The 24,216-nt window shown below is 48.4% G+C and overlaps 2 protein-coding genes across 5 annotated transcripts in view; both read left to right on the top strand.

The window, feature by feature from the left end:
• The window catches only part of TSPAN16 (tetraspanin 16), a 214,771-nt gene that overhangs the window by 131,927 nt on the left and 58,628 nt on the right, over nucleotides 1-24,216 (top strand). The gene's annotated exons all lie outside the window — the stretch shown is intronic.
• PLPPR2 (phospholipid phosphatase related 2) overlaps nucleotides 11-24,216 on the top strand; it is a 49,583-nt gene continuing 25,377 nt past the window's right edge. The window contains exons 1-4 of one of the 4 annotated variants that reach the window (XM_080988244.1): nucleotides 11-140; nucleotides 6,513-6,692; nucleotides 13,930-14,035; nucleotides 16,789-16,977. In XM_080988244.1, coding sequence (XP_080844370.1) covers nucleotides 13,970-14,035; nucleotides 16,789-16,977 — 255 coding nt within the window. In that variant the 5' untranslated portion in view covers nucleotides 11-140; nucleotides 6,513-6,692; nucleotides 13,930-13,969. Of the gene's footprint in view, nucleotides 141-6,029; nucleotides 6,693-13,929; nucleotides 14,036-16,788; nucleotides 16,978-24,216 lie in introns of those variants that run through there. The other 3 variants (XM_080988246.1, XM_080988245.1, XM_080988247.1) reach the window with 3 other exon arrangements.

Raw genomic sequence — 24,216 nt, 5'->3', positions numbered from 1 at the left:
GGTTGTCCTGGACATAACTAGCAGAAGAACCCAGAGAGCTCCTTTCTACTAAGTCTCAGGCCCTTGGTTCATCTAACACAATATCACCTGCACACTGGTTAGCAGAGGTCTTTGCCAGTCCCACCTGGAGATGCCTAAAGGTGAACTAGGAGCCCTGGGGTGTGCAGAGTATGTGATCTGCCCCTGAGCCGTGGACCTTTCCTGTTGTTGTTTAGTTGTTTAGTGCTGTCCGACTCTTCGTGACCCCATGGATCAGAGCACGCCAGGCACTCCTGTCTTCCACTGCCTCCCGCAGTTTGGTCAAACTCATGCTGGTAGCTTCGAGAGCACTGTCCAACCATCTCGTCCTCTGTCGTCCCCTTCTCCTTGTGCCCTCCATCTTTCCCAACATCAGGGTCTTTTCCAGAGTCTTCTCTTCTCATGAGGTGGCCAAAGTATTGGAGCCTCAGCTTCAGGATCTGTCCTTCCAGTGAGCACTCAGGGCTGATTTCCTTAAGAATGGATAGGTTTGATCTTCTTGCAGTCCATGGGACTCTCAAGAGTCTCCTCCAGCTCCATAGTTCAAAAGCATCAATTCTTTGGCGATCAGCCTTCTTTATGGTCCAGCTTTCACTTCCATACATCAGTACTGGGAAAACCATAGCTTTCCTAGCTCCTTGCTATTGGACAGCTGGGGATCACCTGGTCAGCTACATTCCTGCCCCCCCCCCATAGTGGGTACCTGAACCCTGCCTCTTCGTTCCCACTCATGCCTTTTCCATCCACTAGACACTACTTCCCTTGTTTAAAGTGTGGTGTGAACTTAGTGCCATCGCCTTCTGTCAAGAGCTCGGGTGTAACCTACGACGCAGTGATCTATGCGACGGTCACCTCCAGGCTTGATTATTGTAACTCGCTGTGTGCGGGGCTGCTCTTGAAGCTGACCCAGAAACTCCAGCGGGTGCAGAATGCCACGGCGAGGCTCCTTACAGGGTCCTTGCTGCGGGATCACATTCATCCAGTGCTTTACCAACTGCACTGGCTCCCGGTGGAGTACAGGGTCAGGTTTAAGGTGCTGGTTTTAACCTTTAAAGCCCTATGCAGCCTAGGACCACATACCTCTGGGACCGCCTCTCCTGGTATGCCCCGCGGAGGACCTTAAGGTCCACGAATAACAACACTTTGGAGGTCCCACGTTGCAAGGTGGTTAGATTGGTCTCAACTAGGGCCAGGGCCTTTTCAGTACTGGCCCCGACTTGGTGGAACACTCTGTCACAAGAGACTAGGGCCCTGCGGAACTTGGCATCTTTCCTCAGGGCCTGTAAGACAGAGCTGTTCCGCCTGGCCTTTAGTTAGTCTGACCCTTATGTTTCCCTCCCCTTATGGTTTTGATCTATGGGCTACTTTTAAAATGAAGCTGCATTTTAAATTGCATTTTAACGTGTATTTTAAATTGGTTCCCCACCATTATGTTTTTACTGTAATTTTACTGGTGTTAGCTGCCCTGAGCCCGGCTCTGGCTGGGTATAAATAAAAATTATTATTATTATTATTATTAAGGCTTAACGATCCAGCATTGGAGCCGAGGCTACAGCAAGAGAAGAAGGCTAATCGCTAGTCAAGTTATCTTGTTTTCTTTAAGTGCCTTTGCATTGAAGATGAGCTTGAACCAGCTTACTATTTTTAGCTTTCTGCGCTGGTCTGAACAGCGGAGAGGCAGGATCTGAGTTAAGGAACTGCCTTTCAATGCACCAAGGCGTCCTTGCGTGGGTTGCTCCTCTTGTTTACTCCGGGAAATAGGACTATGCAAATTGGCTGAGGAACATAGGAAGCTTCCTGATACTGAGTCACACCAGTGGCTCATTTAGTTCAGTATTGTTTGCACTGACAGGCAGCAGCTCTCGGGGGGGGGGTTTCAGGCAGGAGTCTCTCCTAGCCCTACGTGGAGATAACCCTCCTCTAGAGGTGCAGAGGATAGCAACATGAGAACGGGGCCTTCTCTGCAGTGGCTCCCCATCTGTGGAATGCGTTCCCCAGGGAAGTTCGCCTGGCACCTTCATTACACACCTTTAGGTGCCAGGCAAATACGTTCCTTTTTAACCAGGCCTTTGGCTGATCTTATTGACATCCAACACCCTTTTAGAATGTGGCTCTTTTTGGGGGGCGTGTTATTGGGTTGTTGTTTTTATTCTGATTGTATATGTTGTGATCTTTTCTGTGAACCGCCCTGAGTCCTCCGGGTATAGCGCAGTAAGGGAAAGGGACCCCTCACCATTAGGTCCAGTCGTGGCCGACTCTGGGGTTGCGGCACTCATCTCACTTTATTGGCCGAGGGAGCCGGCGTACAGCTTCCGGGTCATGTGGCCAGCATGACTAAGCTGCTTCTGGCAAACCAGAGCAGCACACGGAAACACCGTTTACCTTCCTGCTGGAGCGGTACCTAATTATCTACTTGCACTTTGATGTGCTTTCGAACTGCTAGGTTGGCAGGAGCAGGGACCGAGCAACGGGAGCTCACTCCGTTGCGGGGATTCGAACCGCTGACCTTCTGATCGGCAAGTCCTGGGCTCTGTGGTTTAACCCACAGCACCACCCGCATCCCTATAGGGCAGTATATAGACTCAATTAATAATAATAAGGATGGAACCTGTGACTTCTGCACTCAAAGCAAATGCTCTCCTTAACAACATAAGCAGAGCATGCTGGAATCAGGCCAGTGGCCCATCTAGTGCAGACAATCCTTGTTTTGTGTGGGGGTTATGTTCCAGACCCCCATGTGGCATAGCACGCATAAGCGCACCCCGCCCTTTCTTGTGTGACCTCTTTATGACACTTGAGGGCTACTTCCAGGTTAGGTGCTGTGTGTGTGTGTGTGTGTGTGTGTGTGTGTGTGCATGATCTTGCATCATTCAGGCACGTCTAAATCAGTTGTTGCATGTACAGTGGTACCTCTGGTTAAGAACTGAATTCGTTCAGGAGGTCCATTCTTAACCTGAAACTGTTCTTAACCTGAGGTACCACTTTAGCTAATGGGGCCTCCCGCTGCCGCCGCACGATTTCTGTTCTCATCCTGAAGCAATGTTCTTAACCTGAGGTACTATTTCTGGGTTAGCGGAGTGTGCAACCTGAAGCATCTGTAACCTGAAGGGTCTGTAACCTGAGGTACTACTGTACAACAACTAGTGGCCAACTAGAAGCCTGTGGGAAACTCGGCTGGGTTCTTTGGAGGTGTTGCTGCTTTTTTCATTCCGTTCTATTTCCAGATTTCCCTGAAGGGTCTTCTAAACGGGCCATTTTGCTTTCCCCCTTGGACTTAGCAGTGTCAAAAGCTTTTCCTGTCTCCAGCCTGCAGTCAATCGTCTCTGCTTTGCTGCGATACTTGGGAATGCTCATTGGGGCAAACTTTGCAATCCCCCAAGTTCTCTCCAGGCCTTCTGAGTACCCCATAATATCCTATCCATCATAGGGGAATCCACATCCCAAACCACTGATGAGCTGTAGGGTGGAATCTACCTTCCCCAAATATCCTTGGAACATATTTTTTTAACCTTTATGTCATTATTTCTGCTTCAAAGAGGGATTTTCTGCTCTACTTAAAGCGTGGTCTGATTCTTCTTCCCTTTGGTTATTTTTTCACACTTTTGTCCTCTCAGCCTCTCTTGATTGTGCTTAAAATTTAGCAGCCTTGGGATCTATTCTGATGTTGAGTACAGTGGTACCTCGGGTTAAGAACTTAATTCGTTCTGGAGGCCTGTTCTTAACCTGAAACTGTTCTTAACCTGAAGCACCACTTTAGCTAATGGGGCCTCCTGCTGCGGCTGCGCCGCCAGAGCCCGATTTTTTGTTCTTATCCTGAAGCAAAGTTCTTAACCTGAAGCACTATTTCTGGGTTAGCGGAGTGTGTAACCTGAAGTGTATGTAACCCGAGGTACCACTGTATCTCTCTCGATGGCTTCTGCCTCTGGACCCCACCCTACAAAGGATTCCCCCCTCACCTCTTTGAGTCACGATGAGTCAGGTTGCTTCTAAAAAGCTGGATTACAAAAAGATTTCTGCTATTATCCTTATCTTGCCTTTCCACTTCATATGAGCTCATCCACACTTTTTGCTTGACCCACATTTTGATCGCATCGTGTACCAATTAATTCCCCCCGGGCCTGAGAGCTTTTCTCATTGTTCTGCAGCTGTGTTTTTGTCAAAGTCCCCTCTCACCCACTGAACTGAAACTCAGTTGAAGTAAAACCTCTCTTTGGATGCTCTGCTCATCTGACAAGGTCCGTTTCAGCGGGTAGGATTGGATTTTGGCAAGGCACAGCCGCTGAGCCATGAGAAAAGCTTGCGCACAGATGGCGTCTTCCTTGCAGAGGAGGAGTTTTTTGGGGGGGAGGGGGAAACAAATTAAGTAATGCACATCAGGTAAAGACTCCCCCTCCCACCTCTCTGGTGTTTACAGCAACATTGAAATGCAGCAAAGGGGCTACTAATGTGTCAGAGGTGGTGACTGGTCAACATGCATTGGAGCCACACACCAACCTGCCTCCCATTTCAAAGCTCTGCTGGTGACGTCAATCAGGGATCTGTCCTGGGTGTGTGTGTGTGTGTGTGTGTGTGTGTGTGTGTGTCAATGTGCAGCACAACCAGACAGGTTCCCCCAGTGGCAGTAGGGATGCCAAGGGGCCCTTCTATCTAGCTAGCTATCTGTCTGTCTGTCTGTCTGTCTGTCTGTCTATCTATCTATCTATCTACACACACTTTAATTTTTAAAACTACAGTCATACCCTGGGTTACAGCCGCTTCAGGTTGCATTTTTTCGGGTTATGGACCGCAGAAACCCGGAAGTGCAGGAACGGGTTACTTCCAGATTCCTGCGGTTGCACATGCGCCGAATCGCCGAATCGCAACCCATGCGCAGACATGCAGACACGGGTTGCGAATGCTGCAGGTTGCGAACGTGCATCCCACACGGATCACGTTCGCAACCCAAGCGTCCACTGTATATACATACAACAAAAAGCAATTCCGAATCCAAATGTTGAAATTGCTCTGAATCTCCTGATTTCCTACGATCCCTTCCATGGGTCCTCACAGTATTTTTTTACAATTGCATATCCATACTTCTCCAAATTTTTGATCCTCCTAAATTATCCATACTTTCCATTACTTTATAAATGTGGTTAAAATCCTGCTAACATTTTAACCTGTTGACAGTGGTCTCGTAAATACATTATAAACTTTTCCCATTCCTCCTTAAAGTTCCTGTCTTCTCGATTTCTGAGCTTCCAGTTAATTTTGCCATTTTGGCATAGTCCACCAACTTGGTTTGCCATTCTTCTCTGGTCGGGGTAGTTACTTTCTTCCGCCAATGGACCCTTCTGATCCCCAAGGAAACAGTGTTGATCCCTCTGGCAACCTCTCCATAACTGGGCTCCATGTGTTGCTCTTAAAAGCAACAACCTCAAATACTTTCCCAGATCGGAGTCAAGAGAATTGGATCCCTAACTACGTTCCCTAAGACAGAGTCCAGCTGGCCCCATCCTTGGGAGTGCTGTATCCAGAGGGTGATTCCTGCTTCTGAGGCATGATTTTTTTATTTTATTTTTTGCTAAAGCACTAAAATGAGGTAAAGGTAAAGGGACCCCAGACTATTAGGTCCAGTCGTGGCCGACTCTGGGGTTGTGGTGCTCATCTCGCTTTATTGGCCAAGGGAGCCGGTCTACAGCTTCTGGGTCATGTGGCCAGCATGACTAAGCCGCTTCTGGCGAACCAGAGCAGCGCACGGAAACGCCGTTTACCTTCCCGCTGGAGTGGTACCTATTTATCTACTTGCACTTTGACGTGCTTTCGAACTGCTAGGTTGGCAGGGAACTCACCCTGTCGCGGGGATTCGAACTGCCGACCTTCTGATCGGCAAGCCCTATTAAAGCCTTGTTGTTGAGAGTTCAGAAGATGAAGGTGCTTTTCATACCAATTTAATTCGCAGTGCCTGGCTGAATTACGGTTTTCACTCTGGGGTAATTAAACCTTGGAGTTTACTGTTCGGTTCGACACAAATGTGCTAGCTTGACAATGTGAAGATTCGGCACTTGCTCTTGGTACACGCCTGGTAAGTAAGCCAGGCTCGGTCAGCTGATGCCTTAACTTTCCCATCTGTAAAATAGGAAGAAATTCCCAAGCAGGGCTTGACCATTTAGGGCAAGAGAAGAGGGCAACCCGTAGCTATTGGAAGTTACTTTTCAACAGCAGAGCGAAAGAGGCCAACACAATTGCAAGTACAGGCTGGTCGCAGACACGGGGAATCAAATGGATTTCAGCAAAGCCGTCTAGGTTGCGCCTCTTGCCCTTCTGACCCAGAGCGGACACAGGCAGCATTTCAATGAATTCTCCCCCTTGAAATATCCTCTCTCTCCCCTCTCTCCTCCCTGTGTGTGTGTGCGCGCGTGCATGCATGTGTATATGTGTGTCGCTCCCCCCTCTCTCCTCTCCTCTCCCTGGAAGGGCTCCAGCTGCTAACACGAAACAACGTTTTAATCCAGCGGTCCAGCTTCTAATTGGGATATTGGCATGATCAGCATGGATTCCCCGCTGCATTCTGCAGACCGTTGAAATTGCTTAGGAGAGGAGGAAGAGAGCGAGGAGGAGAAGAGATTGGATGTGGGCCGAGGAAGCCATGGCTGCTGCCTAAAAAATACACAACACTCACTGACATACAGAAGGTGAGAGATGCAGTAGCTGGGCTGTGGGGCTGATGTGATGGCGGGGGGGCTTGGGGGGGCAGAGTCTCACTTCATCCTCTGTCAAATGGGCTCTCCGTTTTCGAAGCATCAATTGCCTCTTTCTGTTTCCTTCTCCTCTCTCCCCCCACCCCAAACCCCAGTTATCCATACAGTCATTGTCACAGCTTTGACAATTACTGGGCTCTCTCTCTCTGTGTGTATGTATATATATATATGTCTGCATTTCTGTTTTAAAGGCCACGTTGCTAAGTTACACACTCTGATGGTGGCGCAGGGATGTGTGTGTGTGTGTGTGTGTGTGTGTGTGTGTGTGTGTGTTGGTGTGTCTGTCACTGTGTGTGTATACACGCACAGACACGGGTGCAGATTTGCTGGCGCTCGCTCTTTGCACCCCAGCAGCAAGCAGATTCTGTTTGTCAGGAAGACGGAGCAAGGCAGACTTCGCGTCTTAATCTTGGCTCATGGGGCTAGCGAGTTGCTCTCGGTGATGGGATGCTGGACTGAGGAGGAGGAGGGCAGACAGCGGAGCATCTTTGCAGCTGGATTCTCATGGCCCCGGCCCTACCGCTAGCAAAGTTGGGACAGGTGGCACTGAGCTGGCATCTCTTGGGAGCGACGTGGTTCTGCTGCTCCGGGGGTGGGTCATCTCCAGTTCTTTTAGGTGGGGCGTTGGTGGTGTGGCAGTCATGCAAAAAGAAAGGAAGGAGGGCAGTTGAAACCAGAACCTTTGCTTCATAATGGGGAAGACCTACAGAAAGAGCTTGTATCCCATGTGCATTTATCATGATTGACAGTTGGGATTGATTGAGCCCGTAATAGAAGACGAGGGTGTTCTCACGTACATCTCTGAGTCTTGCTATTTAGAATAGGGGCAATCCTCTGCTGCAAATCTCCCCGATCCAAATCCTGCACTATAAAGAAACCTGATTCTTTGCTCAAAATGAGGTCTCCTAATCACTACAGTATACTACAAAAACACTTACCTCGTCCAGAGTTGTGCCTCCTTTATCCTGAACAGGGCGTTTTGAGTTTTCAGATTCTGTTGCCGGAGAGAAACATGGAGGCGGTGGCCAGGAAGTAAGAGGGGAGCAATAGAGGAACAGGGAGAAGGAAGCAGGGAGAGAATTGCAGGGCCCAGCCATGTGGGAACACGGAGACAATTGGACCCAGCTCCCAAGTCCTAGAAGCCAGCGTAATCTATGTACCGTTTCCCTCTTGCTGTATGCTAAAATGCAGAGACCAAAATAAACTGCTGAAAGTTAGCATTTGTTGAAATAAAACCGTGTTAAGTCCTCTAGAAATTGATCAAAAATGTAACAATTCTACTCATGGCTTGCTCCTCCCTTTCCCCTCAAACGTGAGATCGAGGGGTTTATTGTTTTAATCGATCTTCTGGCATGAGCTGGTCAATGGTTCTATGACGTTTTAGTGAGGCAGAAACTTTCATAAAACCACTAAAATAAAAATCCAGGCCTTGAAGGAAAGGTGCAGCTTCATCATCAGCCTGGTTATGAGGGCTGCTGAATTCTTGCTCCCTGGTAAGCATGCATAGGATGCCAGCCTAAAGGAAATGAAGTTGCAGCTGCCAATTGACTTGGCCCATCTGTGTGTACAGTGGTACCTCTGGATGTGAACGGGATCCATTCCGGAGCCCTGTTTGCATCCTGAGTAGAACGCACCCCGCGTCTGCGCGGGTCGCGATTCGCCGCTTCTGCGCATGCGTGTGATGTCATTTTGAGCGTCTGCGCATGCGCAAGCGGCGAAACCCAGAAGTAACGTGTTCCATTACTTCCGGGTCGCCGTGGAGCGCAACCTGAAAGCACTCAACCTGAAGCAACTTTAACCCGAGGTATGACTGTATAATACAGTGTGTGGGTGTGGGTGTAAACACACACACTTAGGAGCACCGGCCCTACCTTTAAGTAAAGTGAGGTTACCTCAGGCAGTGCACGCTAGGAGATACCGGTGCTATCAGAACAGTTTGGGCCTGTGCCCTGTATCTTTAAAAAAAGTTTTTAAAAAAGGTAAAGGACCCCTGGATGGTTAAGTCCAGTCAAAGGCGACTAAGGGGTGCGGCACTCCTCTTGGTTTCAGGCCGAGGGAGCCAGCGTTTGTCCACAGCTTTCCCGGTCATGTCGCCAGCATGACTAAACTGCTTCTGGCGCAACAGGACACTGTGACGGAAACCAGAGCGCACGGAAATGCCATTTACCTTCCCACTGCAGCAGTACCTATTTATCTACTTGCACTGGCGTGCTTTTGAGCTGCTAGGTTGGCAGGAGCTGGCACAGATCAACGGGAGCTCACTCTGTCGCGAGGATTCAAACCGCCAACCTTCTGACTGGCAAGCCCAAGAGGCTCAGTGGTTTAGACCACAGCATCACCTGCGTCCCTTTTGCCCTATACCTAGTTTGCTGCCCTCAGGTCAACTACCAGTCCAGTCCACTTCTGACAGGAACTAGAGGACCACTTCTGCACATGTGCACAGCACATAGAGCACTTCTGTGCATGCACACGCAGTGAAACCCGGAAAAATACTTCTGGGTTTGCCGCGCTCGCATCCCAAAGATTACGTATCCAGAGGGCTACGCAAGTGGAGGTATGACTGTATTGTCCTTCACCTCAGGCAGCAAAATTTATTGGGATGACTGCATATAAGTTTGCACAGAAGCCCACACACCCCAGTTCACTATGCTTATGTACTACATTGAACTACAGTTTTTCTCCCCAGATACTATTGACACAAATTCAAATGCAATGTAGCAACTATGAGAGCTAGAAAGGAGTTCCCTTTGAACCGGAAACTTGGCTTTCTTTATGAGGTGTTCAAATTCTCTGTCAGATGCAGTTTTGTGCACCTCTGTTGACAGATGTGTCCATGATGATATGTGGGAACAGGAAAATGGGCAGGCTGGATTTCTGGGGTGGATTTCGGAGCCTGCTGAACACAAACTCTATTCCCTTGATCCCTTCAACACATTAGAATCATCCCACTAGGTTCATCTTCTTGAAGAACCTGACCCCTTCTTCAGCCTCTCAGAAGAATCAAATACAGGCTATGTGATGAAGCAGCAAAGTGACTTTTCATTTTTTATATGTCAAGACGTACATAGCGACTCTCTGTATGTCTGACTCACATAAAATCTCACTATTCAATAGTGCCTACTCGCAGGAAAGGGTGGGTTGCATTCTTAGGTGTGTTAAATATCACAGAATATAATTTTGGGTGGTGCAAGTGGGGTTGGTGAAGAAGTTCTACTCAGGACCCATTTAAAGCCAAATTTGTCAAATTTGCACTTTGTGAACCAAAATGCAGGTATCCTTTGAAATTCGCACATAGCTGAATATTGCTATGCAGTTCGGCAACCAGACAGTATTTACAAAAATGCATATATTCGGGGAAAGTGTACATAAACATGAAAATGGCACACAAAAATGCATTACATATGGGGAAATTGCTTGCCAAAATGTGTTACAGTAGTCAAAATGGCACATTTATTAGAAATTCATCAAATGTTGATGAATTTTAATGAGGATTCTTTTTTAAAAAACACACAAATTGTTTGCAAAATTTAGAGAATGGAATTTAAGACTGGAGAAAGGAGGAGAAGTGAAACTGACATATATTTAGGTGTGAGTAATACAAACTGAGAGAGGTTTGAAAAAAGAAACGGCTAGTTTTCATCCTGCTGTTTTTAACCATTGTGTCCTGTTTTCTTGTCTTAACACTGATTTCATTTTATCCTCTCTCTTTTTAACAAACCACCCTGGTATCATTTATTCATTTTTTAAAAGGAAAGATGCTATTGTTTTAATTTTATTCATTTAGGTGCCATAGCCCTCTTTAAACTAGATGCTGGAATATCCTTTCCATTACAGAGTATGTGAAGCCATCAATTTAAGAGCCAGTGTAGTAGTAGTAGTAGTAGTAGTAGTAGTAGTAGTAGTAATAATATATTTATACCCCGCCCATCTGGCTGGGCCTCCCCAGCCACTCTGGGCGGCTTCCATAGAAACCCAAAATACACTAAACACTAGTATAGTGCAGTATAGTGGTTAGAGCATCAGATGAGGACTTAGGAGTCCATGGTTCAAATGCCCACCCAAACTTGCAGCACCCTGGGCCAGTCCCTATTTCCCAGAGTAATCCTATCTGGAGTGGTTGTGGTGAGGATAAAATGGAAGTGGGGATTATTTAAGTAGCCTTGAGAAACTTGGAGGAAAGACACGATATACAGGCAACGCCGTCCCCATCCCTCCCACCTATGCAGGGGTTATGTTCTGGCCTCCCGTGCTCATAACTGAAATCACGTAAAATGGGGAGCATTCGCTAAAAAGCACCTAAACACCTGCTTTTTTTCCTGCTCTCCAGCTCTCTCTCCAATCTAGACTAAAATATCTAGAGTTGAAGCTCCGGGGACCAGCTGGAGGCTGAAGAACGCACAAGAAAGCAGTTGTTGCTGAACTTTCCTGCACGTCAGCTATTAGGTGGGGAGGCTGAGCAGCCTATACAAAGCCCCGCTGTGCCTTGAGTCTATTTGAGGCTTCCTCTGCCCTTACTGACGTCCTCTTTAGGCTCTGGGGAGGGTCTCCTCGTGAGCCACAAGGACTCTCCAGCTCTCTCCCACCATTCCCGGGTTTGAATTAAATCGTTTATTTATTTCCCAGCACCGTGGGTAAACACTATGGTTACCAGATGTCCTCGTCTCCCAGGGACAGTCCCCGGATTTACAAATCTGTCCCCAGACAAAATCTGTCCCCGGAACATCCCCGTATTTCATTTAATGTCCCCGGATTTATATTAGTAGGAAATGAATGTTGCTTGATTGGTTCAACGGCACAAGTCACATCATATGGGGACTTCCTTCGAGGCAAAATGGTGGGTACCACGGCAGTGAGCAGCTCCTGAAGCCAGCCAGAGCCAACTGCGCTACCAGGCTGACTCTGGGCTGCTGAGACTGCCGCTGCCGAGAGGGAACCGGGGACGCCTGGCACGTCAACTGGAGGAACTGCCCACCCCCCCCCCATAATCCAAATCGAGCCAGGAGCGAGAGTGCCTGTCCACCTGGCCAACTGTCCAGCAGCGCTCCAGGGCCAGTAAAAGCCCTGGAGCTGATGTAGGGAGAAGGAGGAAAGGAGAAGGAGAAGGAAGAGAGAGAAAGAGGAAGGAGAAAAAAGAGGGGAGCCCCGACCTTGCTGCATTGCTGCTGCCGCCACTGCTGAGGAAGAGAGGTAGGAGAGCACCGGGAGGGCAAGGACACGTGGCTGAGCCCAGGCCCGACCCGAGCCTACTCCAGGGCAGATAGCACTCCAAAAGATCAGGCTGGGGCCCAGAGGAAGGCTGCGTGACAGAAGAGACCCAGAAGAGAAGATATTACTTCTTAATTTTTTTAAAAAAATGATTTTTCAAATAAAATAAAAAAGTGTCCCCGGATTCTTTGAAAACAATCTGGTAACCTTAGTAAACACAGTTGTGTGAGAGTCCATTGTGCATAAGTGGAGGGGAAGCCTGTAAATGAAAATGCAACTAAAAGAATAAATGCCATCGAGGAGCAGGAAGGGTCAGGAGCTGGAGAGATTTAGCTTAGGGCTATACTGAAGAGCTCCACAATGAATTTCACCCTTATTCAAAAGAGAAGCCATTTCAAACTTACAAACAAAATGCCACCCTGGTCCTGTAGCTTAGAGATGCTGAACTTGAGGCCCTCCAGGTGTTGCTGGACTCCAACTCCCATCAGCCCCGGTCAGCATGGCCAGTGGCCAGGGATGATGGGAGTTAAAGTTCAGCAATATATAGAAGGTCACAGCCAGTTTCTTCATCTACGATATGACTTCTGTGGAATGGGAAATGTCCAAATGTGACAAGCTAAGGGGAAATCCCCGTACGAACCATGAACAATAACTTGCCTGTGGGGCTACAGAGAACTCCATGGTGGGAGCTGGCTGGAGCAGCAAACTCTTTATCATCTCCTGATAGGATCACATGAAAAAGCATTTGGGCACAAGTGGCAGCGAGTCAAGGATTAAACACTTTGCATGCTCATGTGCTGTACCATCACCGCGCTCCCAGTAGGAATTCGAAACACCTGGTTTGAAGCCTGATCTCCAGACTTTCAGGTCAGATTTATTTTTAGCAGTTAAGGAAAGCTTTCCAAGGGCTCAGCTTGCGAAACCAAAGCAAAGCACGGAAACAGCTTTGACTCCTCCGCAGACTAGCTGAAATAAGCCTTGGGAAACCCAAGCTGCTAGACAAAATCTGAGCTTCCTTTGCAAAGCCTGAGTAGCTGAAACAACAACAACGTACTTAAATTGGTGCATGCTTATCCTTAAAGCAGGGCAACATGAAGCGGTGACTTTCAAGGGTTGAGATTATGACCATGCACTGGAGAAAAACGTGTGTGTGTGACCAAATCAGAATCTATTGTTATGGATGGGGGGGGGGGGCAGATTCCCCTAGATGCCTGGGTGTCAGATCCTCTCCATAATTCCTGCATTTAGCAAAACTTAGAAATGAAGTTTGATTAAACTTTACTAAACATGGAAACCCCCTGGATTTAGTTAGTCTGAGAAGCCAAGCCAGCTCAGCAGAGCTAGCTGGGTGGGTCTTTAAAGGTAAAGGGACCCCTGACCATTAGGTCCAGTCGTGGCCGACTCTGGGGTTGTGGCGCTCATCTCGCTTTATCGGCCGAGGGAGCTGGCGTACAGCTTCCGGGTCATGTGGCCAGCATGACTAAGCCGCTTCTGGCACAACGGGACACCGTGATGGAAGCCAGAGTGCACGGAAATGCTGTTTACCTCCCCTCCGGAGTGATACCTATTTATCTGCTTGCACTGGTGTGCTTGCGAACTGCTAGGTTGGCAGGAGCTGGGACAGAGCAACGGGAGCTCACCCCGTCACGGGGATTTGAACCACCAACCTTCTAATCGACAAGCCCAAGGGGCTCAGTGGTTTAGACCACAGTGCCACCCATGTCCATCATAGGCTGCAAATGCTCTGCAATCCCTCCATCTAGGTGCAGGTTGTGTAAATAAAACCATATATTGTAAAGACACCACAGTCTTTACCTAATTTCTGTGCCTAATTTCTGAAAGAAACATGAATCCTGGGTAAGTGCCTGGAATCTCACACTTTTCAGAGAGAGGAATGGCACGTAACAATATTCTTGCTTGTCCGGAAGCCACTTGACCAACTTGCTTTGGTATCTCCTTTCTGTAGTTTACGTCTTTCCTTGAGGAGGGATCCAGGCCCTGTCGCCATGGCTGGTGATAAGCAGGAGCTTAAAAGAAGCATCTCCATCATCCCCTGCTTTGTGTTTGTAGAGGTAAGGATGCCACTGGATTTAGCCAAATGAACAAGTGACTGTTTCCCTGGTACTGAGAAAGGAGTAGCCGGCATGGGTTAGTTAGGCCTCCAGGGCTCAGTTGCACAAGGACAACCCCAATGCTGTAGTTAAGGGGTGCTTCTTCTTCTTTGGCGATCACTCGTAGCTGAGTAAGATTGTCTTCCATGAACACGAGTCCGTAAGTGACTGTGAAGGCCAGTTCTGGATCCACACGTCCTTCCACAGTGGGGACATAGGTCTCCGGGCGGGAGTTGATCACGGTGAGGGTTTGCCAAGCATGCCTTCCTCTTAGCATGTTTCTCCCTTTCGTCCTGAGTTTGAGTGTCTTCAAAGCCCATGACACCTTTGGTAAAGGCTGTTCTCCAATAGAAGCGCTCGCAAGCCAGTGTTTCCCAACTGTCAGTGTTTATACTACTTTTTTAAAAGGTTTGCCTTGAGAGAGTCTTTAAACCTCTTTTGTTGACCACCAGCATTATGCTTTCCATTGTTAAGGTTGGAATAGTTGCTTTGGAAGACAATAATCCGCACAACATGAACAGTCCAACGAAGTTGATGTTGAAGAATCATTGTTCAGCAATGTGCTTGAACATATTGTGTTCTGCATTAACTGTGCTTCCAAGTCCTTTGAGCCATTCAAAGTATTTTATTCATGTCCAGTGCAAAGCATTTTGCCAGTCCTGGAGCAGCTGCTCAACACAATCTAAGCAATTTTGCTGCAGCAGCCTTTAGAATATCAACAGGGACGCAGTTGTTTCCTCAGTTGCTGGGTCCTGTTGCTTTGCTGGGGTGCAGAGACTGATGCTGCACATGCTTCATGATGAATGGTTCAGGGAGTTGGGTATGCTTAGCCTGGAGAAGACCAAGAGGGGACGACAACCACCTTCAAATATCTAAAGCAGGGGTCAGCAACCTTTTTCAGCCGTGGGCTGGTCCACTGTCCCTCAGACCTTGTGGTGGGCCGGACTATATTTTGGGGGGGGGGGGAAATATGAACGAATTCCTATGCCCCACAAATAACCCAGAGATGCTTTTTATATAAAAGCACACATTCTACTCATGTCAAAACACCAGGCAGGCCCCACAGATAACCCAGAGATGCATTTTAAATGAAAGGACACATTCTACTCATGTAAAAACAAGCTGATTCCTGGACTATCCACGGGCCAGATATAGAAGGCAATTGGGCTGCATCCAGCCCCTGGGCCTTAGGTTGCCTACCCCTGATCTAAAGGGCTATTCCATGGAAGATTGTTCTCTGCTGCCCCAGAGGTTGGGACCCAAACCAATGGATTCACATCACAAAAAAGGAGATTCTGACTAAACATCAGGAGGAATTTTCTGGGGGTAAGAGCCATTCGACCCTGGAATGGACTCCCTTGGAAAGTGGTGGACTCTCTCCTTCCTTGGGGGTTTTTAAGCAGATGTTGTGTGGCCATCTGTCCAAGATTCTTTAGCAGTGTTTCTTATATTGCAGGGGTTTGGCCTAGATAATCCTTGAGGTCCCTTCCAAGTCAACAACTGTATGGTTCCTTGCTAATTTTGCAAAGGCCTCTCTTTCCACACCCACCCACCCCATGGAGCCAGGGCAGCTCTGGGAGATGTTGAGTATGGACGTCTGAAGAGGGGCAAACAGACATAGACCTCCCCACTCCAGACCTCCCCACACAATCTGGAGGAGCCATCAGAGGGAGACCAGCAATGAGGTGTACATCTCTGGGGCAGTGTCAGCAGTGAGACACCGCTGCCCCTTCCTTGCACAGAGCTCCTTCTCATGCGCCACACACATGGGGTGTAGTTTGAACAGTTGCCTGGCCGTGGCAGGCAGGCAGGGATGGGAAACAAAGCGGGCAGGTGTACGAGAGCTCTGCCCTTCCGCTCCCAAGCCCCTGAAAATGCGGTTGCCACGGTCCAGTTCACAGGCGATTGAAGTCCCGGCAGGGGACGTCAGGACCAGGGGCAAGATGGCGGGGTGGGAGTAGGAACGGCGCTCCAGAAACCAAGAGTCAGGAAGCCAAGAGTCTGAGGGTCAGAGAGCCAGGAGTCAAGAAGCCAAGGGTCTGAGGGTCAGGAAGCTGAAGTTCAAGGATTGGGAAGCAAGAAGCCAAATGCAGCAAGGCAGGGAGCGTGTTGCTGTGGCAAAGAGCCAAAGGGAAATGCTGACCCTATATCTTTTCTTGGCTCTTGCCATCAGGTGCTGTGAGTTACCAATCGGCCTCACCTGTGAGGCTGCACCTTGCCTCTTCAGTACAAACTTAGGAAGGCCCCAGTCCTGCAAAGTCCTATTGGTCGCAGGGCTTGGCTCCTGCACGCACACCTGACACTGGTCACCTACACGGGGTCTCAGACACCAGCCCTCTCCCTGCGATCATCTGCAGTAAATCGCCAGAATATGGAACGGAGCCTGGGGAGTTATTAGGTGCTCAGGAGGAGGGGGGCAGGAGAAGGAGAAGGAGAAGGAGGGGTTGCATCAGAAGGAGGCAACTGTCTGCCTGACTTTGAGTCAGGCAGGCTCGGTGCCTCTCCCGCCAGCCGTGATGTGATGCACAGCTACAGCAGGCACCCAAGCGTGAAAAGGAGTACACGAGGAATCTTGCACGGAGGAGCAGGCAGAGGGCGGGGTGGGGGCTGCCAAGCTCCAGCGGCTCCAGGGACCCGGCTCTCCTGGCTGCCTCCGTCTCCCATTCAGTCCTCAGCGCCGCTGCCCTGCCTGATGTGCCATGTTCTACTTCCAGCTGGTGATTATGGCGGGCACTGTGGTGCTGGCGTACCACTTCGAATACACAAACACTTTCCCGGTCCACCTCCAAGGCTTCTTCTGCTACGACAGTGCCTACGCAAAGCCCTACCCTGGCCCCGAAGACACAAGCCGGGCACCTCCCGTCCTCGTCTACTCTCTCGTCACTGCTGTGCCCACCGTAACGGTAAGAGCCCAGCAGGGCACGTGGTGGGTGGGTGGGTGTGGAGGGGGTGACAACCCCCCTGCTGCTGTTGTGAGATTTAGGCTCCACATGTTCCCTCGGGGTAAGATCACCAGGGAGCGTGGTTTCAGATATCAAAGTCTAGGGGCTAAAGGAAGCAGAGGTGCAGCTAGCTCTTTCTTTGCAAAGAACTTTGAAGCTCCTCTGGAAAAATGGTGTGGAGTTGTTCAGTCATTTTCTTTTGTACTAGAATTCAAGAACCATTCCGGCATGTAGATCAAACATGCCGGACACACACATGCAGATATATATGCTTGAGATGTAGGTATGCTGCGACTAGCCACCAAGGTTGGGCCGATTCATCCATTTCGGGCGCCTGAAATTGACATGCGCTCATTCATAAGTCAGTACTGTCCCATTTCTGCATTAATCTGCAATTATGGAAAAAGTCCTTACAAAAATGCATATGTAAATGTGAACTTAAATTGTATTTTGGAATGCATTTTCTGAGAAAACACACACACACACAACCCTAAATTATGCATTTTGGTACATTTTATTAGCTGAACACTACATCACAAACTTTGGAGGCACACATTTCAAGCTCTGTGTTCGCCTAGGAGGTTCTTGTCAGGCCACTTTGTGTAGGAATTTCTAATGTATGAATTCTTCAAGAACTGCCGCTACACGCAAAAAAAAGTCTGAGCAAGACACTCACATATAGGGATAGAGGAGAAATTAAATTTGAATTTCATTTAAAGCTGAATCCATGAAATCCACATTTTCTAGAACAATATGCAAACCAAAACACAGCTATCCTTTGAAATTCACATGTCTCTGAATTTTGCAATGCAGTTCTTCAACCAACCAATGTTTACAAAAAGGCATGTTTTAGGGGGAAGGGTGCATAGAAATGAAGATATTACTGACAATAACATACAATAGCATTGTATGTTTGACACGAACGTGTGTCGAAACTACATATAAAATATGTTAATTAGGAGAAATTCACAGAACTATGGAAAAATGAGAAACCGAGAGAACCAGAACTGAAATGTCCTTCCATCCTTACTCTTGTGTATGTTGAGAATTTGCAATGCTCCACCTCAAATTTATTAATCTAATCCATTGTTACATTTTAATCCCACCCTTCCTGTAAGGAGCTCAAGGCAGCATGCGTCTTCCCATGTATCCTCACAAAGTCTTGGTGAAGTGGGTGAGAGTGGGAGACAGGGATTGGTCTAAGAGCACTGAGCAGGTATTTGAACCCCGTTCTCCCTACACCCACAGTCAAACCCTTTTGCCAGTCCATCAAACTGGATCTCATCTTAAGTGCATCATGAATTAATATGCAGGAGAAATTGCAGACTGATATGCATACAGTAGGACTGAGCCAAGCTTACTGGGACTGTCTTCATTGCACACATTTAGAGTTAATATTACCCTCCCGTTCTGTTAAACATGCAAGCTGAATGTCTGACTCTATTCCCGCTGCTGCTATCCCAGTGCCCTCCTTTAATTCAGACGCCATCTCTTGTCAGTGTCTGGACAACGGTTCCCTTGGAGGAAGGACAGTGACCCACATTGCAAGAAGGTCACTGGTTAATGATATCCTGACCAACCCAATCTTAAAACAGCTTTTTCAAAACAATCATCTTGCCGTCATTCGATCTATTTTCAGACTTGTGTCTGTGGGATACCCAAAGTACAGACGCAACATTTAAATCAACAACACAGTTTTTTGGGTAACAACCTCCCAATCACCTATTAATTAAAAAAAATAATGCCCTAACTTAAAAAGCTTGTCTAAAAAAGGATAAGTTTTTGTGGGAATGTTCTAGGATGCAGGAGAGGATATATTGTTTGATTATATCCTTTCCAACTTGTGTTAACAATTTAGCAGAGTAACATTCCCCTTTTTAAACTTACACAGCGGAAGCGTTTGCTCAGGCTTGCTAAAGCCTCTAAAATACACTTTCCTTTTGGTAATTCCCCATTTAGTCCCTCATAAAAGATAGACATGGCGCAGTCTTCTATAAAAGTATAAAAAGAGTTTACTCACACATTCTGTTCACAATTGGATCCCAGAAGGCAGACTTCTTCTTCTTCTTCTTCTTCTTAAGTTAGAAAAGTAATATACACCTAGAAACTGTCCCATAAGGAGACAGCTCCTTTGTCCTCTCTCGGCTGCAAGCCAAGAGAGCATCTTAGGCTAAGCAGATGTTGCTTCGTCAACGAATGTGATCAGAGAGAGAGAGATAGCTGACCAGTCCTGCTCTTTTGTTACCTGGGCAGGTGAGGTCACGCCCACCTCTAGTCACATGCAGAGGAAGTCTGTCCCAGACACGAGAAACAGGAAGTTCCAACTGGCTGGTCCAAACATCCCCTTTTATGTCCACTCTTAGGGATGTTGTGTTTGACTGCTCTTGTGTTTCACATCCCACAGTTTTCAGCTGTGACATAAAACTATACAGTGTTGATGACAGGCTAAGCTCCAGAAGGAGCTTGTTTTGCAACCAGGGTGCTGTTGCTGACAAATCCCTCTGATCAATTAGCCCCCAGATGTCACTTAATGCTGGAGCGACTAATAGGGCTTCTCCAATTGATCTCAATTCATGGTCTGGTCTGGGACAAGGCATTCCTACAGGTAGCAGAGTCTCAAACAAAAACCTTGAATTGGGCTTGGTGACAAATGGAGATCCTTCAAGCCTCGCACCCAGGCAGATCTCTGGGGGGTGCTATCTGGTCAGGATGCTATAGAGCAGCCTTTCTCAACCTGTGGGTCCCCAGATGTTGTTGGACTACAACTCCCATCACCCCTAGATAGCAAGGCCAGAGCTCAGGGATGATGGGAGTTGTAGTCCAACAACATCTGGGGACCCACAAGTTGAGAACCACTGCTATAGATGCAGGTGTCCTTGCAGGAAATGCAGACTCATTTGGGTGTTGGGTGTTTGTTGAAGGGTGACAGAAAGAACAGGGTAAGGACATAAGAAGAGCTTCAAGGATCAGATCCAGCGCCTATCTAGTCCAGCATCCTGTTTTCACAGTAGACAACCAGTTGCCTACGGGATGCCCACAGTAAAAAGAAAAGGTAAAGGACCCCATGACAATTAAGCCAGTCAAAGGCGACTATGGGGTTGCGGGGCTCATCTCGCTTTCAGGCCAAGGGAGCCAGTGTTTGTCCACAGAAAGCTTTCCGGGTCATGTGGTCAGCATGACTAAACCGCTTCTGGTGCATGGAGGACTGTGACAAGTGCCAGAGCGCACAGAAACACTGTTTACCTTCCCGCTGCAGTGGTACCAATTTATCTACTTGCACTGGCGTGCTTTTGAACTGCTAGGTTGGCAGGAGCAGGGACCGAGCAACAGGAGCTCACCCTGTCGTGGGGATTCAAACAGCACCACCCACATCACTAGGACGCCCACAAGCAAAATATCACTGCACCAACTGGTATTCAGAGGCCTACTGCCTCTGATGGTGCACAAAGGTTCAACTCAGGAAATGTTTCTGCACACCATCCTATTTTTATCCGAAGTCTACCAAATGTTGTTGTCATCTTTAGTCAGGGCAAGCCCAAGACATTTGGGCACCGAAGGTAAACCCCAAAATGAAGCCTAACGCTGCCAGGGAATAAGAGGGGAGTGAAGATCTACATCAGAACAAGGAGGGAATAAAGATCTACCCTGAGATCTGCTGCCCATGTGGATCCTGCTGCCTCAGGTGGTTGTCTCACCTTGCCTCATGGGTGGGCTGGCCCTGTCATGATGCATTCTTGCCATGTGGGTTCAAAAGCATTTGTGGACTGGAAGCCCTTTAGAATGCAGTAAGTTATTGTTCTGCTCTAGAAAGCCTGGACTGGATTCTCATTGTTGCTTCCTGCTAAGGCTTGTCCTGCTAGACTTGCTGTTGTTGTTTAGTCGTTTAGCCGTGTCCGACTCTTGGTGACCCCATGGACCTAAGCACGCCAGGCCCTCCTGTCTTCCACTGCCTCCCGCAGTTTGGTCAAACTCATGTTAGTAACTTCGAGAACACTGTCCAACCACCTTGTCCTCTGTCGTCCCCTTCTCCTTGTGCCCTCCATCTTTCCCAACATCAGGGTCTTTTCCAGGGAGTCTTCTCTTCTCATGATGTGGCCAAAGTATTGGAGCCTCAGCTTCACGATCTGTCCTTCCAGTGAGCACTCAGGGCTGATTTCCTTAAGAATGGATAGGATAAGAATGGATAACCCTGCTAGACTAGGATTGCCATATTTCAAACTGTGAAAATCCAGACAGAAAAGTTGTCAAGCTTTTTTTGGCAACATCGCTTTTAAAAATGCAATTTTTGAGCTATTTTTATGGGAAAACGGCACTGTCGACATGGGCTGCCATACGTCCGGATTTTCCCAGACATTTTTCCTGATTTCCACCTGAACACTGCTACCGACTACAGTATTCCATATACTGAAAAATCCAGACGTATGGCAAACCCTATCTAGACTTCCATCCCAGCACTGTCAGATTCCTGTCAGGTCTTTTCCTAAGTAGAAATGAAAAATCCAGAAAAGGAAAATGTGCTACTTCCTCAAGGTAATGCGTTCCATCGACATACTGCTGTTATCATTAGGGGATGCTTCCAGATGATCAAATCCTTTTCCCCCCTTCGGTCAGTTGCCTGGGGAAAATAGACTCCTTCAATGATTTCTGTTGGCCTTCATCCTGCCTGGGAGAATGTGAAATAGTACCCAAAAACCTTGTGGAAATGTCCAAAAATCCATAATGGAGCTTCTGACACTCCAAGTGATTCACAGCCTTTGGCCATTCCTTTGCAAGCCTTCTGTTGCTCTGCAATCATTTGTTTTTATTGAATAATAAATAATAATAATAATAATAATAAATTTTATTTATATCCCGCCCTCCCCAGCCAAAGCTGGGCTCAGGGCGGCTAATAACAATCAAAATAATCCAGCATTCTAAAAACATTCATTATAAAATTAATTAAAATCAAATTGATGGCAACCATTAAGCAAAATTCTGTGCAGATTGCCAGAGGAGGGGGTCAGGCTGCGCCCTGACTAAAGGCCTGGTGGAACAGCTCTGTCCTGCAGGCCCTGCGGAAAGATGTCAGGTCCCACAGGGCCCTAGTCTCTTGTGACAGAGCGTTCCACCAGATTGGAGCCGCGGCCGAGAAAGCCCTGGCTCTAGTTGAGGCCAGCCTAACCTCTCTGTGGCCTGGGATCTTCAGGATGTTTTTATTTGCAGACCGTAAATTTCTCTGTGGGACATACCAGGAGAGGCGGTCCTGTAAGTATGAGGGTCCTAGGCCGTATAGGGCTTTAAAGGTTAAAACCAGCACCTTAAACCTGATCCTGTACTCCACCGGGAGCCAGTGCAGCTGGTATAGCTCCGGGTGAATGTGATCCCGCAGCGAAGACCCCGTAAGGAGTCTCGCCGCGGCATTCTGCACCCACTGGAGTTTCTGGGTCAGTCTCAAGGGCAGCCCCACGTAGAGCGAGTTACAATAATCCAATCTGGAGGTGACAGTCGCGTGGATCACAGTGGCTAGGTCAGGGCGAGAGAGATAAGGAGCCAACTGCTTAGCTTGGCAGAGATGAAAAAATGCCACCTTTGTTATAGCTGTAATCTGTGCCTCCATAGAGAGGGAGGTATCGAAGATTACACCCAAACTCTTAACGGACAATGCTGGCACTAATTGCACCCCCACAAGAGATGGGAGTTGCCCCCTCAATCCCATATCGTCCCGTCCCAGCCAGAGGACCTCTGTCTTCGAAGGATTTAACTTCAACCGGCTTCCATGTAACCATCCAGCCACAGCTTCCAAACATCTGGTCAGTGTGTATGGGGCCGAGTCAGGATGGCCATCCATCAACAGATAGAGTTGGGTGTCATCGGCATACTGATGGCAACCCAGCCCAAAACTCCGGACAAGCTGGGCGAGGGGGCGCATAAAGATGTTAAAAAGCATCGGGGAGAGAATCGCACCCTGAGGCACTTCACACACCAAGGAGTAGCGCGGTGACAATCCCCCCCCCAAGCACCACCCTCTGTCCCCGACCAGAGAGAAACGAGCGCAGCCATTGAAGGACTGTGCCCTGGATCCCCACGTCGGCAAGGCGGTGGTCCAGGAGTTCGTGATCGACCATGTTGAAGGCTGCTGACAGGTCTAGAAGAATCAGCAGCCCCGACCCGCCTCGATCCAGCTGCCTGCGGAGATCATCTGTTAGGGCGGCCAGAGCCGTCTTGGTCCCATGACCAGTGCGGAAGCCGGACTGGAATGGATCGAGAGCCGATGTTTCATCCAGAAACCTACCAAGCTGTTCAGCAACCGCTCTCTCAATCACCTTACCCAGGAATGGAAGATTCGAAACCGGGCGGTAATTGGATAGATCTAAGGGATCTAATAATGTTTTCTTTAAGAGCGGACGCACCACTGCCTCCTTCAGTTCCCCTGGGAATATCCCGGTGCCAAGGGACAAATTGATGATATCACCCAGGAGGGCCCACACCTCGTCTGGACACGCTCTAATCAGCCAAGACGGGCACGGGTCAAGAGGACAGGTGGTGGGCTTTCCAGCTCGGAGGAGTCTGTCCACATCAGCTGGGGATATCCGGTCAAAGTGGTCCAATACTGGACCCGAGGACAGTCGAGGGGCCTCCAGTTCCTTTATTGTATCCAAATTGGCAGGGAGGTCATGGCGGAGCAACAGGACCTTCTCCGCAAAAAAGCTCGCAAATGCCTCATAGCTGTGTGTCAAATTGTTATTTAAATTTGGCTGTCCTTCAAGGGACGTTAAAGACCTAATTATACTAAATAATTGCGCCGGGCGAGAGCTAGCGGAGGCAATGGAGGCCGAGAAGTAGGACTTCTTAGCGGCCTTCACTGCCATCTCGTAGGTTTTCATAAAAACCCTATAAGATGTTCTTGAGGCTCTGTCACGGGCACCCCGCCATACTCGCTCTAGCTGTCTGAGGTCCCGCTTCATTTTCCGAAGCTCCTCGGTAAACCAGGGAGCCCGGTTTCTGCGCGGTCGCAGAGGGCACCTAGGTGCGATCTCATCAATGGCTGCTAGGAGCTGGATATTCCAGCCCTCAACAAGCTCAGTCAATGAGTCGCCAGGGGGAGCAAGGTCCCGCAAGCCCTGACGGAATCTATCAGGGTCCATCAGCCTCTGCGGGCGAGCCCAAATTGGCTCGCCACCTGAGCAGGGTGGGGGTGGAAAATCAATCCTGGCTTTCAGA

Source organism: Podarcis pityusensis (assembly GCF_964106645.2).
Source record: "Podarcis pityusensis genome assembly, chromosome: 17".
NCBI lineage: Eukaryota > Metazoa > Chordata > Lepidosauria > Squamata > Lacertidae > Podarcis > Podarcis pityusensis.
This window is presented reverse-complemented; position numbering and strand designations above follow the sequence as displayed.